We start from the raw sequence: 17,894 nt of genomic DNA, 5'->3' as shown, positions 1-17,894 counted from the left end.
TGGAAGACTTACTGTACTTGGGTTCTGCAGCAGGACAATGATTCAAAACACACCAGCAAGTCAGACCACCCCTGAATGGCTGAAGAAAGACTAAATGAAATACTTTGGAGTGGCCTAGTCAAAGTCCTGACCTGAAACCTACTGAGATGCTGTGGCATGATCTTAAAATGGTGGTTCATGCTGGAAAACCCTCCAATGTGGCTGAGTTACAACAATTCTGCAAAGATGAGTGGAACAAAACTCCTCCAGTTATTAGGTTTAGGGGGCAATCACTTTTTCGCATAGGCCCATGTAGCTTTGGATTTAGTTTTTCCTTAATAATAAAAACCTTCACTTAATAACTGAATTTTGTGTTTACTTGTGTGACTGATGTTTAAATTTGTTCGACAACCTGAAACATTTAAATGTGACAAACATGCAAAAAAATAAGAAATCAGGAAGGAGGACAGCATTTTGTGTGCTAAATGGAAGTCCTTATTTGAAGAAAACAAAATTCCCACTATTCCTCCAGCTTCATGTGACATAGGAAGTCAGATTGAAATCAGATTTCAGGCCGCTCGGTGCTCTTTTCTCTTCTCATGCTCTTTCATCTCTCTTCCTAACCCCGCTGCAAAATTCCCAGCCTCCATTTCCAATGAGCCACCAGCAGGAGGATAATTGATCAATCATGCTAATTGAAGAGTCTGGACAGCTAGACCACCATAGCAGATGTGCCAATTTGCATTCATTAAGATAGAAATGAGCCTTAATCACTGCTCAGCGTTTGATTGACGAACATAAATATCCCCTGTCTGAACCTCCTGGTGTCCATTTAGCCCAAAGCCTTTTCCCAAAGATTCCTTCCACAACTGATAACATTTATTTATTGTTCTCCAGCTGTACACCTTGGTAGCAAAGTGTATAATTCAACTGATAGTCTTTATAATTAAAAAAAAAAAGACAAGACACACATGATGATGGACTGAAAGGCTGCGTTCATAACTGTAAAGGTAACAAATGGAAAATTCACAAAACTAAACTTGGTGGAGGAAAGGGCTTGATTCAGAGATGACATTCACTAATGGTCAACATTTACATATCGCATTGATACAGGTCCATTCACAAGAAGATCCCAGATAGCGATCGGTAAATAAAAACCTGATGGAAATTAGCTGATCGTTTTATGCTCATTTCTTCTTCCCCCATGCCGTGGTCTTGTGAGACGGGGGCCTGCTCCTTCACAAATAAAGAAGCAATTGTCTGTTTTTCCCCGAGTCACAACAACAATGGCCTCCGCTCTTTATTATGAGTAAGATAAGAGGAATTTCCCTATGAATAAACTCTAAGCTCATAGATCATCAGGGTAAAAGACATAAAGAGCAGCAGCGAAATGACTGTGCATATAGCGCAATCCAGCTATTTATACCAATATTCTCAAATTGGGTTAAAGTCTATTCACAACCTTGATTTTATAAGATTACAACTAAGTATGGTCTTAATGTTGATTCCATGTGCCCAAAAACTACATTATTGCTAATCTATGCTATATACCTTTATTGCATTTAATGGCTCCAAGACAGACAGGGGACAGACGGATGCTAAGTGATGCCTGTGAAGTTACTATCTCATTTCAAGGATCCTCCTAGGGACACAGGGACCTTTATGCGCACAGGAGAACAGTGTGAGGTTATAGCGGAGCACGAGCAAAATCTCATTAGCCCCACAAGCGGACAGGAGAGCAAGACCAAATATTATTAGATTAATCTAATGACCAACGGCAGCATTTTCATTTGTGGTTTAAACATTATTCAATAAGTAATACAATAGAAACAACACCACGAAACCTTTAGTGACGAATGCTCTCACTCAGGTCACGACCATTAAATGCCGTACATGCGTCCAAAACTCTAAGCAACTCACAAAGGAAGATGTCAGATAGCGATGTTTGTATAAAAAAAGAAACGATTTTCCTCATTCAAAGCAGGAGCCATTGCTAGAGAAAGGGGGCCGCCATTATCTTTACCAGATGATTCTTGTAGTAACGATTTTTATGAAAATAATTGACACAAATGTGAGACACAAACTCCCTGAAAAGGCACCGTTGCCCGCAGCGTTACTAAGGTTAATGCATGCAGACACGTATGGGCCAACACGCCAACATACACACACTCGCAGGAGACAAAAATGAGCCTACTGCTCCGCTTTGGACTGCGAGCCAAGTTTGAGACAAAGTCCATAGCCCTCCACTGGGTTATCAAACTGTGGCCAAGGCATGCATCCATCTGTGGAAAACATGGAGACTGTTCTCTCACACCGCACAGTTCGGCCTTTATCTACAGATGGTACTACTGAGCAGGAATGTGACCTTTGATTCGGTTTCTCACGCGGAAAACGAGCGCACCGATGAAAAGCGCGAGAGGATCTTTTTTTTTTTTTTCTTCTTCTTTCTTCCAGAACTGGACAAATGAGCACATGGTTGTTTGCATGGCAAAGATTGGTTTAACGCGATTTAAAAATTTAGATAAGTGTCCAGTGTAAGTGTCCTCATGTGAGGCCCATTCAGCTAGATAAATGAGGGAGCGGAGGGAGGGAGGGGACGGAGGGGAGGGGGAGGGGAGGGGATTCGTCCCATCATTACAAACACATCCGCTCCTCCATGTAGTGCACGAAGGGTCTGTACACATCTAGAGGCAAAAGGTTTGGAAAAGTGCTCACCGTGCAATACGGGAAAAACAGAAAAAGGGATTTTTTTTTTTATATGAATATAATGAGATCATAACTTCAGCCATCACCTCTGCTCCCTGGTCAAACCAAAAAGCGGGGTTGTGAAGTGGACTCGGTTGGTTACTTCGGCTTGGCTTCACTTCTGAGCGCTGACCACATAGCTAGCAGGCAAAGGGGTTTTGTGCATTTGCAAAAGATGCTGGCCGAGTGAGCGAGGACAACGGCGGCTTGTTCTCGCCTTTTGTACAGTGGCGGAGCTTCCTTGAGAGCAGGCAGCAGTTTGAAGTGGGGAAAAAACCAGCATGGGAGCACTGGCGCACCATTACATACACCACGCTGTTCACATGAAGGCACGAGGGCAGGCCACAGACGTATGCGGGGAATGACCCATCTGATTGGTGGCGACACTCTGAGTGAAGGTGTTCGCAGCATGGTGCCCCTTTTAAAATAAGCCAGCTCCTACACTCACAGCATAAAAAAAAAAAATAATAATTTGTGGTCACTGTTATGTAAGGAATGTTTCCATGTATTTTTCATGCAGGTGAACTCCCGCTCTGCTCCGAGGGCCCCTGATGGAGGAGTGACGGCACGAGTCTCCTGGATGCCAGAACACTCCGGCGCAGCTCTGCCAAGCAGGTAATTCACAAGCAGTAGCAGCATAAATAAAAGATAATGGGCCACAGCTGACTCCTTTATGCCGCGTGTAATTTCCCTAATTCCTCCAACTGAAAGTCTTTTCAAAGCTCGGATTTTTTTGAATATTTTTAATCTCATCCATCGTAAACGCTTTATGTCTCTTAATTGTGCGGCAGTAATAAAAATGTACCGTGTTTTAGTGGGCAGGTGGCTGTAAAAACTAGGGTTGCAGCCGCTCGCATTCTCTCATAAGAGACGCCTCACTGTCGACAATCACAGCCCGAGAGTATTCCAGATAACAGCGGTAAAAAGGGGCAACTTCGCGCCGAGTGTACTGAACTCGTCAATAGGCATTAACATGCATTGTGTGCGCATTCATTTAGGCAGAATGAAGATACCGGCCTCTTAAAGCAGATCTCGAATAAGCTGAGAAAACCACACGTGTGCCAGCGCAAGATGTTTGGAACGGGATGCATCCCTAATCATTCTCATTTACTTTGGCTTTTACGCGTTTTGGCTGACAATTCCGTGCGCTGGCATAACAAGTGGCTTGCTCTTCCGCTCGTCGCCGGCCACGTAGATGCTGCCAGGAAACCCAAGTGCTAGTTGAGTTTTATGGAGCTCTATGGAATGTACTAAACACTGTGTTTTCGCTGAAAAAAAAACAAAAAAAAAAAACGTCAGAAATAGCCAAGCTAACCGTGGGGCAACGAGGAGTAGCCAGAGATCTGTGCCCTGCAGGTACAATATCTATGGGAAACAAGGTCAGCAATAGTGGTCAGCCAGTTACTGCGTGCATGCATGTGCAGAGATAGTTTTTCCATGTCAGTTGATGGGCACAAGGGAAGCCGAACTTATCAGAAAGTGCAGACCTCCCCGTGCCCTATCTGAATGGCGACTAAAGGAAACTGTTCCTGACGCTGACTCTGTATCTGAAGCATTGCCCTGTGGCAGCATTTGTAGAATAAATATACTCTACAGCGCTAAAAAAAAATTAATTATCGTTACTATTTCTTTTTGGATGTGGCAAAATCGTAACGACCGAAAGCTGCTCGATCAGGTATAAAAGAAGGAAAAAAAAGTCACTCACCTCTACAATGTCAGAGTTGGTTCTGCTCTCATGGGGCTCGTTGTACTCTGTGTATTTCAGCAGCACTTTGTCCATGTCTGTGCTCGCGTACTGGAACAGTTTGTTAGAGCTGTTGAAAATGATGAGGGCTATCTCACAGTCACATAGTACGCTCAACTCGTAGGCCTTCTTCATCAAGCCGAACTTCCTCTTTGTGAAGGTAACCTGAGGGAAACACAGACGAAAAAACAAAAAACAAAAGAAAAAAACATCCGTTACAGAGGAAAACTGTTTCTCCGAGATCAGAGTGAGCGGAAGATAAACTTGTAGATGCGATTTCGGCAAGCGTAATTTCTTATTTAGCATTTATTGGGCAATTATAAGCGATAGAAGGAGCATTCACATCTAACTTTAAGGTGCTTTAACATAGTACTTTAGCACAGCACTTAAACAAACGTAACAACACGGTGACAGATAACAAGATCATTCCTCCTTTAGAAAAAAAAATATTGCAGTACATGTCTGAAATATCTACTTATCAGGCCAGAGGTCAGGGTTAGAGGCGCGAGCCATCGAGCTGAGTCAGAGCTTTGGCAACAAGAGGGGTCCATACATTACTGTAGCCCCTGACTCCATATACGGAAAGCTATCTCTGTAGTGCAGCATAAGCCTTGTAACGTGAGCCCTCAGATGGGACTTCGGGTCATACATCACTCCGATGGTAACGCAACCCTCTCTGCAAAGTGACTTTCTGTCCCGCATCTCTGCAGCTCTGTCTCTGCGGTCGCCTTAGCCCCATTCACATATGTCATTATGTTACACCACCTCTTTACAGTAAGCTACACTCGTTCCTCAAACTAAAAAACACCATTCAGGGGTAGAGCGGATTGAAATACTGCTGTTTACTCCTCTGGTTTTGAAAATGGCTGTTTGGAAAAACGTCCTTTAGAGGCGTTTTTTTTTTGTGTGTCTCGTCAAGCGCGCATTATACAACGCGGCCCGTGAATGTGTTGGTGAGGGCTGTGCTCGGAGCTACGGAGGCTGCTTTCTCCATCAGTTTCACTGACCTACTAAGAGAGGAGTTGAGCAGATGAGCTGGCTTTGTTCAACTTTAATTGGTCACAGCTTGCGGCTATACCCTCATTTTAACTGGTATAATGCAGTATAATCCTATGTGTTGCATGGTGTGTGTGTAACCGCTTTGGAAGTGGGGTCACTCCAACTGTGATAAATGCATTTCAAATCCTTCACACTACAGGTAATTACACAGGACCATTGTTCCTGCTTAAGAGATAAAGAATGCGGTCCGCATGTCATTTTCTAGCCGGTGCGCCAACGTGATTTCAGCTCATTTCAGACGAACCAAGTTTCGCCATGACATTTCTTGAAATGACGAGGTTCGAGTGCAAGAAGGTGAATCAGACACGTGTTTCTTTGCACATCAACCTTTAAGGAGTGTTTCATTCTTAAGATTTTCTAAAGGTGGAACACAGCATGGGCATATCTTTGTGATCCATCTCCAATCTCTTCCCCTCAGGTTCTAACCACCTGATACCAGTCTCCCAGCCTCCGGCCGAACATCAGAGCTGCCCACTCGCTCATTCGCCTCCTCGCCCATTTGTTTGTTTGCGTAACCAGCTGGAAAGCGGGGACGGACGTGTGGGGAAAACGATTAACAAATTGTATGCTCTTTAGCAGATGAATGTGGCTGTTAAGCCATGGAGATGTCACCTTTCAGCAGGAAGCCCAGGATGAGACGCTGAGCGAGGACTTTGTTCCACCTGGATGCATGGCAGAGTGCTGAGTGCAGGGCTGCTGACCCAGGCACCGCTTCATTTCAACCTCAGCAGCAGCAGCAGCGGCGGCAGCAGCACTGAGACTCGGCCGTTAACTGCAGCCACAGACACAGTACCTCTACAACAGCCCGTTTCTGCTCACGCTACTATTAAAGATGACAGCCATATTACTCTTCTGCACTTACGCAGTTAGGTTGTTAGGATATTTTCTATTTTTGTTAGGATTATGTTAAAGATTTAACTTTTAGACACACGTAAAAAAAAAAAGGAGCCCGAAGGCCGACCTTCTCAAATATAACCTCCATCCACCCCCGTCTTGTCTGGGGCGAATTTTGTGACGGTGGAAAACCACAGACATCCTTGAGGTCAAGTGGGAGGTTCAGTGGCGAAGCTCCCCTATGCTTCACTCTGTCAAAGACACCCTCAAAGACATCCAGTGTGGTTTCAAATATTTGAGTCACTCCTTTCGTAAGATGTGCTACATTCGTAGTGTAGCTCCCTGACTAATTCATGTAATTCACAATGACAGGATTAGACGCAGTCTTGTAAAAGTCTGTCGTACACCGTGCCAATGCATCTCGCAGCGGGTTCTTAGAAATCAAATGTCAGGGCAAAGGAGAAGGAAGGCCGTGGTCAAACTTCCAATAAACTCGGGCAGTTCCAACTTTCTCTGCTTTTTGATAAGGTCATTATAGCGGCGCACACAATACCCGACATGATCAGCAACTCTTCCAGCATTTCATTTAGACTGCCAGGCTGAAAACTCTCTGACCTTTTAAGATGCTCTCACAATGTCAGGATGAGGTTTTAATTGCGCTCTCTATTCACACTTCCTGCATTTCTACTTTCTTCAGCACCAGTGTAACCTGTTTTTTGCAGAGCTCAGTAATTTAGTTCTTATATACGTGTTTTTTTGTTTTTGTTTTTTTATTTTGCGTGACTCCAAGCCGACGATGTTTCTAAATTAGTGTTTCTGTCAAAATGAATGTGCTCTATCTTTCCCCAAGCGACAGGGATTATTCACCCTGTTTGTCTGAATAAACGTAATCACTGATGGGAATCTGCATTTTTCTGGAAAAAATTATACCCCAGGGGAAATTATAAAAAAAACAAAAAAAACAAAACATCACATAAACAGCAACAAGCAAATTCCCCTTTTACAAATATTGGACTCACCGGTTATCGCTTTGATATGAAATAATCATAGAGCAGCTGGGCTGGTGAAATGCGAGGCTAAATGAACTGAAATGCTGTACGATAACTGGGCGTGTCAAATGCAACCTTCTATCTGAGTGTAAACCAGCACCATGTGCCCAGAGATAAATGCACAAACATACCATGGATGACGGTGACACATGCTTTTTTACTGCTGAATTCCGATTCGGTTTTAACAGTTTTGCCGCTGCCACAGAAGACCGTGCGGTATATAACAGCATATGCTCCAGCAAACCCAGACGCACACACATTCGCAACAGAGTAGACGTGTCAATCAAAGGGTCTATCAATGTCTGTCCTCGGGCTGGGGTGCCAAGATGACAAACAAGGCATCTGGGACCGAGAGTGCAGCTGTGACTGGGGCATGGCAGGAGACGCCTGACACCTTCGGAGGGGTGAGGAGCTAGAGGTCTTATTGGAACCTCACGTCACCTCTGACGGCCCCCGTGGCAGACATGGGAGCGGGCTTGAGAGACAGTGAGGTCTGGCACCAGCTGGCAGAGTGACCCGGGCCCCGTGGCTGCTGCCCTGGCTCCGCGGTGCCAGAGTGTGGGGGGCTTGGGAGACAAGCCAGGGCCACGGCGACTGTCTGCCTGGATCAGCTCTCTCTGGGAGAGAGGACAGCCCCAGGATCCCCACGTGGACAACTGAGGGCGCAAAGGCCTCATCCGGGGGGCGGCGTTGACCTTGAAACCTACGGTAGCCGTGACTGATCCTGTTTAGCGGAGGGGATGACACGCTAGTTAAGAAAACGGAAGCAGGTTTCCTAAAAATGCCTCAAATCGATAACGAGAACCGATCAGGTTTGAGGACAATTCACTTGTTTGCTATATTAGAAAAATATATAAGATAAGTAAATAAAATAGTTTAAGTGAAAAGTGAATATTTAAGTTGAGCCAGAACAACTTATCCTAAAAGAAATAATCGGCACCAAGCATCGGCACGTCACCAACTAAACAGAAATTTAAAAAAAGATGGTGAAATGAATCAATAATCAACAAAAGTCACAACCACACATTTAAGAGACATCCAACTTCTCTAAAATGAGACACAGTCTCACACGCTCGACTTCGTGTTTTTCCACTTCAGCACAGTTTTACGGAACCTACAGGATGAGGTGGTTTACATATCATCTTGAACAGTGATCATACTGTATATGCACTGTCTGTCACATTTAACAGGTCTCCTCTGTTCTTTTCTGTTGTCTGTCAACTCGCTCTTCACCTGTCAAAAAAAATAATGATGACCACTCAGGACTTCAGGAATGAGTGAAAGCTGAAGAACGGGAGGCATGCGATTGCGTCGCTCCCCGGAGAGCGAGCGAGGCAGAGCTACTCCGTGCCTAAAGGCGTCTGACGTGCCGGAGCAAAATCCAAAAATGAGCCACAGCAAGGGCAGGCATCCCTCCACCCAGCAGCGAAATCATCAAACTTTTAATGACTTGGACAATTACCCCCAGTGAGCCTGCCTTAATGGCATCCAGAGGACGTCACCAGGCAGCGCTCACTAGGCTCCACTAACGCCTACACATAACTTGCAAGACTAATGTTCACCTTCAGTTTCCCGCTGTCACTCGCCCCGTATGTCGACACTGTGACAGCTGCTCTGTAGGTGAAATGGTGAAATCACGAGTTAAAAAAAAAAAAAAAAAAAAAAAGTCAGAGAGCTCGACGAACTTCTCGTCGTTTCACAGCGACGAAAAAATAAAACGCGCAAACACAAAGAAAGTGAGACAGATGAGGAAAAACACAATCTGTGAATGAGATATCCATCTGTGCCTCAAAAGGTAATAATTACTGTGAATGTGGTAAATCAGGAGAATCACGCAGGGCGTTGCTGCTATCAAGCATTCATTTGCAATCAGCGGAGTCAGTCTGGCTGATGACTGTTCCCTGCTCTGATGTAGGACCGTCGCTTATGCGGGGCCACGGCTCGGGGACTGGCTTCTGGCAGGCTTACAGTGTGCGTGACAGGACCTCCGCAGCCTTCACGTCTCATTCTGCCCACGTCAAACAACACCTTTGTGCGACACAAAAAGCCACACGACACAGCCCTCTCACCTACACGTGGTGCATGCTTCGGCAGCAGAATAATTTTTATTGTTATCTATCTCGCCCGTCGTGTTTGCACAACGCGCTTCATTCCAATACAGATACATCAGCTAAGTTCGTCGCCTGCACTTCTGCACTCTTTCCCTGACAGATTGTGCAATTACAAAGCTCCTCAGCCCGCGCCGCGCTCCCGTGTTATAAATCCTGAAAGGTTAACAGCCCTCCTGCAGGTGCATGTATTATCACCTCCAGTGGTAATGCAAGGGGGGGCCCCTGTTGTCCCCACATAACACCTTTTATAGAAATGCTATCTAATTAGCCCACTTAAGAACCTCTTTCATTTAAATGCTAGAGTATGGAAAGCTAACAGCAGACTGTCATAGACAAAGATTCAAATTGTCTCCTGACAATGGGGACCATATGCTAATGGCTATTCCCCCTTGGTTAGGAGCACGCCCCAGGGAGATGGCACTGTGTGCTTCATGGCCCACGGAAAAAAAAGACAGATAGATACACACGCATACATCACGTTACACCAAAGCTCTATTTTAGCACAGCGGCCCATTGTCACTGCTGCTGAGCCAGCGAAAATCTGCTAAATGCAAGCCCAAGTGCCTGCGTTCTGCTGATAAACTTTCTCGCAAAATTATACAGTGAGACATTTAAAATCTGATGCAAACACACGACTTTGGGAGACACATTAATAATAAGCAACGTCTCCCCGCGCAGCTCCACTTTCCGGCGAAACAATAGGGCCAAATGTTTTCCCTCACCCCCCGTAATATAGGCATCGTAAAGAATGCAGCACCTCAAGATGCCCGCCTAGCTATCAGGCGACAAGCTGTTTTGATGTAATTCTCTCTCATTCCTTCTCTCCCTTCGCGTCACAGGTCAATGCATAGAGTGTAGGTACCACCACTGAGCCAGGAGTGATTCCTCTCCTGCTCCTGCTCCTGTTTGGATCCCACCCAGAGCCAGGTGTTACACTGATAATTGGCCCACACTGTGGATTTTTGTTTCGCACTTGACTGAACCACTAGCCTCACATTAGCAGACAGAAGCACGGCCGGAGTACCGATGGGCCGTCGCCGTGTAATTATTTATATTTTGACGCGATGTTAAGCCGATGTGTTATATTTGGACACAGGAAACTTTTGCATCTTTATTAATTGGTATAATTTGTCAAAAGCGGCATTCGTGGTTCCTTAACTTCGCTCCTAAATCAAAGTGAGCGCGCCCAAAAAAGACACGGACTGGCCGTTCTATAGATATCTGCGTTGTTATTCTTGTTTCATACAGACCCGGGCTGTTTTCTACAGTGTTTTGCTGTTTAGGAGTTTATATATAACAGGGGCAGACAGAGTGAATTCCAGCTCTCTCCCTCTTTGTGGCTAGCCGGGACCAGTGTAGCCAAGGCAAAGAAGGGTGCTGTGTGTCCTTCTGACCCACCCTGTAAATGAGAGGGTGCTGTGGTGCAGTGGCTGCTCCTAATTACTACCAAACAGCTGCACACACATACGGCTACAGGGAAGGGGCCCGGCCATACTGCCAGGCCAGGGGACAAGCCCTACAGTGTGGGGAGGCCACAGGCGGCCCGCTGTGCTCCTCTGCTACCCTCAGTTCACTCCCACGCCGTGAGGCCCCCGCTGCAGGCCAGCGCTCCTGCTGCCTCATCAAGTTCTCCGGCTGAAATTGCAGGGTGGCAGGGGAATCATGTCTGTAAATATGACCGCACTGACAAAGAAATGTCATGGTCCCTGTTCTGCTGGCTGGGACTTCGGAGAGAGAGAGGTGTCTGTTTAGATTCATGAACGCTGTGACAGCCGCCGAAGTCTGCTGCGAGGCAGGAAGGAAAAAGCCTGCGACTTACTGTATACATATCTTTTTGAGATGGAAATCGAGAGCCAGCTCTAGTTAGGGAGCCAGATCCAAATGGTCAGATCCGCTGGCACCGTGGGCCTCCGAGGTCACCAGCTCCAAAACAATAACATTAACCCTTTAAGACCTAAACATCTGCCCGCGGATATAAAAAAGCTTGCGCTATTTCAATTACCGTAGCTCACCAATGGGAAAAACGCAAAGTGTGGCTGAACACTGGGAATTTGTTCTTTCTGAAAAAAAAAAAAGAAATTTGTTGATAAAAATGAAGTTAGTTATACCACCCAGAGATGTCACAACAACTTCCCAGTGTTCTGCCACACTTTTGAGTTTGTCAATAGTGCAAACCGCTGTGAGTTACGGTAATTGAAAAACCACGAGCTGTAACGTGTCGCTGACGATCCGCTCGGTTCTGAAGTGTTAAACTCATGAATCTCTGGAAAGTTGTGAAATTAGTGCTTCGTTTCCTGAAGAAAGCCGCTAGTATGTCTGTGAAATAATGTAATGGGGGGGGGGGGGTGGGGGGGGGGGGGGGGGGGGGGTGACACATGGGATTGCGTTCCAGGAAGTCCATGTATGTGTCACACACACAAAAAAATGCTATGAAATGAATAAAGAATGATGAAGAATCAAGATTTGTACCAATACCAGGCGAATGTAGACAGACAGACAGACAGATTGACAGAATGATTGACTGGTCCACTCACCTGTCTGTTCCTCTCATCCATGATCCTGGTGATCTGTATCTTCTTCCGCCCCATGGCTGTGTCCTTTCTGGTCTCTCTGACACCTCAACAATATCAGAAAAACAACACGCTCTCTTCCCCCACTCTCCTAGTACATTGTGCGACAGTCTCTCTTCTTGTATACACTGCTTCACTCTTCTCAATTCGCTCGTTGTGCTTCAGCAGACCACACCACAATCTGCAAGAGAACCAAAGGAGAGACACACAGGGAGAGAGAGAGAGAAACAGAAAGTTAACTTGACACTCATCCATGTCTCCTTAGGCACTTTAAAAGGCACCGGGCGCTCTGTGTTCTGTTCCCTAGCACATTCAGAAAGTATGAGACCCACATGGCATGCGCCGTTATCTTCTCCACTGCTGCACTTGAACCACAGCTGAAGTCAATAGAAGACAGCTTTGCACTCAGGAATGGAGGAGCTATGCAAGTTGCACCGACTAGTCGCTTCACCACCAGACTGACTCATTCATGGGGAGAAATCTGGTCACTTTAAAGGAACAGTCTTGAGGAAGTACGGCCTTCTCCCTCATGAGAGTTGGGATGGGAAGATGGACGCTACCGCCAAACCAAAGAGAGCATTAACTTGGAAGAATTGAAACAGGACAGCCGTCTACCCAGACTGGGAGGTCGGGGCCTATATTGCCGCCCGAGCTGCATTTGTAAACAAACAAGCCTAAAAAAATTTAAAGTTAAGCATAACGGCAACAATTCCCGGTCTTATTAAGGGTTATTTGCTGGGTTATTTCTGGGCTGAGAGCAGTACCTTCTTGAAGTCTCTGATGGTTGCCTGGCAACTGGTTTCAACTGGTGTGAATTAGTGAGCTCTGAGCTAAAGTTTTGTAACTTTCAGAAAGAGGCAGTTTAGCTGTTGTAGCGTCACAGCTATTCGTGCTAAGCTAAGTTAAGCTAAACAGCTGCAAAAGCTAACAATGAAAAATGGGTATTTCTCAAAACGTTCGCTTTTGCTAAGTTCCTTAAAAGAAAAAGTGTCTTCCTTCCCCTACCTGCAGAGACTTCCTGAGCTCACCCACCTTGATGCCAGCTTTACTTTTGAGTTGATTAAGGGAGAACCCGTTGATCTTGAGTTGGAGGAGAAGCCAGGGTAAAGAGATTTTGGGTGGGTGAGGGGGATATTCCCACATGAGTTCGCATCCTGGCCAGTGGTTCGGACCACATTGCCCCCCAGGGACCATCTAACTCTGTCCTGACTCTGCCTCTCTGCAACAAGAGATATGTCCCCCTCCCCGGAGGCACATCCATCACTTACACCCAGCAAATAGAAAATGTCTAAACAACTGCATTTCCCATATGAGTACAAATGCAGAAAGGTTAACAACTCGGGCCATTAGATGCAGTCAGCAGTTGCGAGGGTTAGCAGGAAGCACAGGGGCCGAACTGGCAGTGAAAACGAAAATGACCAGTTCCACTGGTACACGGTCATTATGGGTTACAAATGGACTGGCATTATGGTGTCTGGCTGTCTGAACCGGGGCTCCACTGTAGGCAAACTTGACTGAGATCACCTTGCTAACTACCCACGCGCTGCCGTCTGAGCCAGGAAAGTAACTGCCTGAACCCCCACAAAGAATTTCCCCAAACCACATCACAACCAGCCAGGAAGAATGACGGTGTTCTTATTCATTCACCAAATACACAAGCTAACTGAGCAGTGTTCAAATTAAAGGGAGCCGGAAGAGAGGGTGTCAGTTTCCAAGTAGTGCAAGCAATTACATAACAATATAGTAACATACTGAGTCATCCAGAGACTTCTTTTTTCGTCGTTTCTTCTTTTTTCAATATCAATTTGCAGAAATTCTAATTTCTTCTTTCTTTTACGACAGGGGGGGATTCCTCACACCCAATTTCATGATGTCATCGTCAAACATTTGATTTTACGGTAAGTCAAACAGACAGGTGATGAACTTGACACAGTGTTTTTTTTTTTTTTTTTTGGATACGTGTCATAATCTTCTCCATAACCATAATTTTTATTCGTACACATAGTAACAACCTTGCTGTCGGTTACTGGTCAGTTCAAGCGGCCAAGTTGAGGTTGGTTTCCACTAACGACTGAAAAAACAAAGAAATTGCTGCATGTCTAACTCGGTCTATAAACGTCCGATGAAACATCAGAAGAAGGTCGAGACACTTTCCCCATATACCGATGCATGTGCGCATTCTTTCCTCTCTTTATGCAGGGAGCTGTCACAGCAGGACAGTTCAGGTCTAGAGGCATAATAGACTGTGTCATGACATTTTTCTTGCACAGATACGAAATGACAAGCTGAGAGGGCCCTCAGACTGCAGGTGTGCCACGCTCCCCAACTTAGTGTCCACATTCATCAAAAGTTAGACGAAATCTAAAGAGAACTCGCCGGGAAAAAAAAGGTTAAATATTACATAGGAGAATTAATAAATACTTATTTCACAGTGATTGGCCATACAACAGAAAACTTCATAATCTAATTTCCATGTCCAGAACACTAGATTTCAAATTTCTGCTGGTCCCTCGAACCAGATAAACATGTCAGAAGTTGTTCAGATTACAAAGGGGAACAATGACTGCACTGTGGCGGAGTACATGTTTGTGCGTGACACACTTCTCTTCTACTGAGTGTTAGAATGGGACAGAGTATCTGTTTATGGCCCGAATCATGTGCTCTTTGTGCATGTGAGCGTGCGTAAGAAACACAGGCGAGGACGATAAACATAACAGCAGAAAAGGAAAGCGAGAAAACAAGTGAGCGCGGAAGAAGGAGCAGGACGACACGAGGCTACGGGGCCACCGTGAATAATGGCGGACAGGTAGAAAAGGGATGCGCGGATCTGATTCGTTGAGTCAGCCTCTGGTCAAACAGTGTTGTGCTCCATGACACATTTTTTTTAAATGTACACTAATGTACATTCTTTACGATACAGATACAGGCTTCACATTGAGAGAGAGAGAGAAAAAAAAACCACAAACACAAAGAAAATGTCAAATCACTTCATCACCAGTTTGTATATACAAAGCAGCACATTGTATAACAGCCTTTCATTACATTTAAAAGACCTTGATATGATACGCCTGGTCCACTTTGATATAAACCAGTCTGCCACTCCTGAAAGATGCTTACCAAACATTTGGTACACATAAATCAATGTGCAGAGACTATGTCACCACAGGACCGACCACATCAGCTTGACAGAAAGTCAATAAGACAAGCCTAACACAACAAGCCCGAGCCTCACTGTACCTGCCTTTTAAATAAATGTGCAGTCTGTGAATATCGCGCGCACGTAACTAAGCGTTTGCAGTTGTTTTTCCGAGCGGCGCGGCACCGATCGCGTACGTCGAGGCTGGTCAAGTGACAGGAATACCAGTCTGCCGCCTCCTCCTCCTTCTCCTCCTCCTCCTCCCTTAAGAGTGACCACTGAGACGCTGGGAGGCTTGGTGACAGGCCTGGTCCTTTCACAATCAATAAAACATGCTCAAATCCCAGTGTAATTACTAGCTCCAGCACATCCTCCTCCCTCTCTCTTACTGTAAGGCCGGGTTCACTCCACACAAAGTTGAGGCAACACTCCCTGAACCGCTGGCCTACATAGGAGTGACATAAAATTACATTGTGCATTTCTGTTTTGAGTTTCACCAAATTAACAACAAAACTGAGGCCAGCGTCTTCATCTAAAGCTTAAACAACTTAAAACGCCACTTGTTTACATCTCAAAAGTCACAGTGGACTATGTCAAAGGTGATTTAAAGATTCATCGCCCCTCTCCAATACGCGGGAAACATGCCTCCACTTCTTTGAAGGTGATGGACAGCAGCCAAAGTGCTCAGCGTAGCCGTGACAGTTGCGCTTCCTGTGCAAAGCAGAGTGAGCCTCAGTATCCTACCGCAGGCCGTGGGCAGACAAGACTCAACTTCCTGCCCCTCCACTTCCTGTTATTCAGGACCCTTTTACATGCCCTCCGCGGGGGAGTCACGAGGAGCCGGGGCGGGGCGAGGCGAGGCGGTGGTGGTGGCGGTGGCGGTGGTGGGGAGGAAGAAAGGGAGGGACCACCTTGGGGACACCCTTCCCGTCTTATCCGTCCACTTATTACCGTCCTGGATGGAACTCGTGAGACTAAACAACCACAGCAGAGGCTCATCCCTTGTGGCTTTTGCTCCGTGTGCTCAGTCTGTTTACTGTAAGGATCATTGCACAGGCTGGACGGCGACGTGCGCAGGCCGGACGCCCTCGGCCACTCGCTTTACAATTAGCAGGCAGGGACCTTTCCTTGTTATTCAAACACTACGCCGGTTACGCAAGAATGAGCCGCGACTCCCTCCGCGCGGGTTAACATACGTTAAAAAAAAAACAACACGGTTAGGAGCAAACGGCGTTTCTAAGAACGTAACGGCCTCGCCCGGTAATCTGATGTGCATTGATTTGGTGAAATAATCCGTGACAGCCTTCTTAAGTGCATAAACTCCAAGTGTCAACATGGTGACTCGGGTATGATTAGCTCCTGGCAGACTGGAGACATAAAGCGAATCAGCCTAAATCCACAGTTCTACCGATTTGTCTCAATGGCGCCTTGACACCGGCGTAATAGGAAATGAACATCCACCTCTTTGTTCTTGCTTTCATCAGGAGGTGCTGTACCTGTAAATGGGGCTGTTGGCCTGCGGGGAGTGGAGGCGAGCCAGCCCTCTCACACTCTCTCCCTCTTCCCTTTTGTTAGAGAGCGCTTATCTCCCTCTCCAGCAGTGAAAGGCAGGATTGTGGCCCTAGCAGCATCACTAGTGTTAATGTCTCCTGATGCTAATCTGACACACGGCTGATCCCCCAACAACCACTTTCTCTATCCCCTTCTCTTCGAGCCCTCCCCCCTGCTTTCTTCATTTCATTTCTTTCTGGCTTGCTTTTTTTTTTCTTCTTTTTCTCATGATTTATTTCTTTCTTTCCTGTTTCTCTCTTTCTCTGAACTCATGTTATACATTCCCTCACCTCAGTTTCCAAGGCAACTAATGAGACATAATTAATAAGAGCTATCGCAAGGGCACGCGAACAAAAAAAGTGAAAAAGGAGGCTTTGAGAAATGTAGCAAGAGGTGGGGTGGGGTGAGGGTGGGGTGGTGGTGGGGGTGGGGGGTGGTCTGCAAAACATGGACTTTCTGCAGCACTTCCCCTTCCTCTGCGATGCATTGCTTGGGGTGACATTTCTCGTACAAGGAGAGCGATATGAATAACATCTCAAGGAAAGGCTGCACTGCTATTGATACGTACACCTTGTAGGTGTTCAAAGGAAACTCTAATTCGTAGTTTGCACGAAAGAAAAGCCCGCGGGCTAAAATCTGGAGATTACAAAATGATGACTCTTGAATCTTTAATAAACCGGTTACAGATTTACGCCGCGTAACAATGCTCCTTGTCTTATTTTATTAAGCAATATGTTCCCCCCGCATATAAAATCAGTCCGAGGCCAACTTGGTTGAGTATCAAAACGAATTGTTCAAAAGGAAAACAGTGACCGGCGCAGTGGGGACAGCCACAGAACCAGCAGCGAGAGCCTGGTGAAATGGCAGCCAAACAGACAGCGAGTGGTTAATCTGCCCTGATGACTGGGAGCTCAGTCCAACTCTCCAATGACCCAGCTGTAATCCCACATTGGATCAATGCAAGTTCAAACAATCCTCCACGCTGCTAGCACCTTGCTTGGGCTGGGGAGGGGGTGGTGGTGCTGCAAGACAGGGACCAGGAGACAGAAAGCTACTTATCACCTCCAAAATGACATCAAAAGGAAAGAAAACCCCACAGGATGAACCTGCTCTCGC

At 46.0% G+C, this 17,894-nt stretch overlaps 1 protein-coding gene across 13 annotated transcripts in view; it reads right to left on the bottom strand.

The window, feature by feature from the left end:
• The window catches only part of mef2aa (myocyte enhancer factor 2aa), a 58,796-nt gene that overhangs the window by 27,376 nt on the left and 13,526 nt on the right, over window positions 1-17,894 (bottom strand). For all 13 annotated transcript variants that reach the window (XM_047597381.1, XM_047597383.1, XM_047597379.1 and 10 more), the window contains 2 exons: window positions 12,056-12,272; window positions 4,430-4,633 (listed from right to left, as the gene is read on the bottom strand). In XM_047597381.1, the coding sequence (XP_047453337.1) occupies window positions 4,430-4,633; window positions 12,056-12,109 (258 nt within the window). In that variant the 5' untranslated portion in view covers window positions 12,110-12,272. The remainder of the gene's footprint in view (window positions 1-4,429; window positions 4,634-12,055; window positions 12,273-17,894) is intronic.

This window comes from Mugil cephalus, chromosome 10 (assembly GCF_022458985.1).
Source record: "Mugil cephalus isolate CIBA_MC_2020 chromosome 10, CIBA_Mcephalus_1.1, whole genome shotgun sequence".
Lineage (NCBI taxonomy): Eukaryota > Metazoa > Chordata > Actinopteri > Mugiliformes > Mugilidae > Mugil > Mugil cephalus.
Note: the sequence above shows the minus strand (reverse complement) of the source record. Positions and strands in the feature narration are given on the sequence as shown.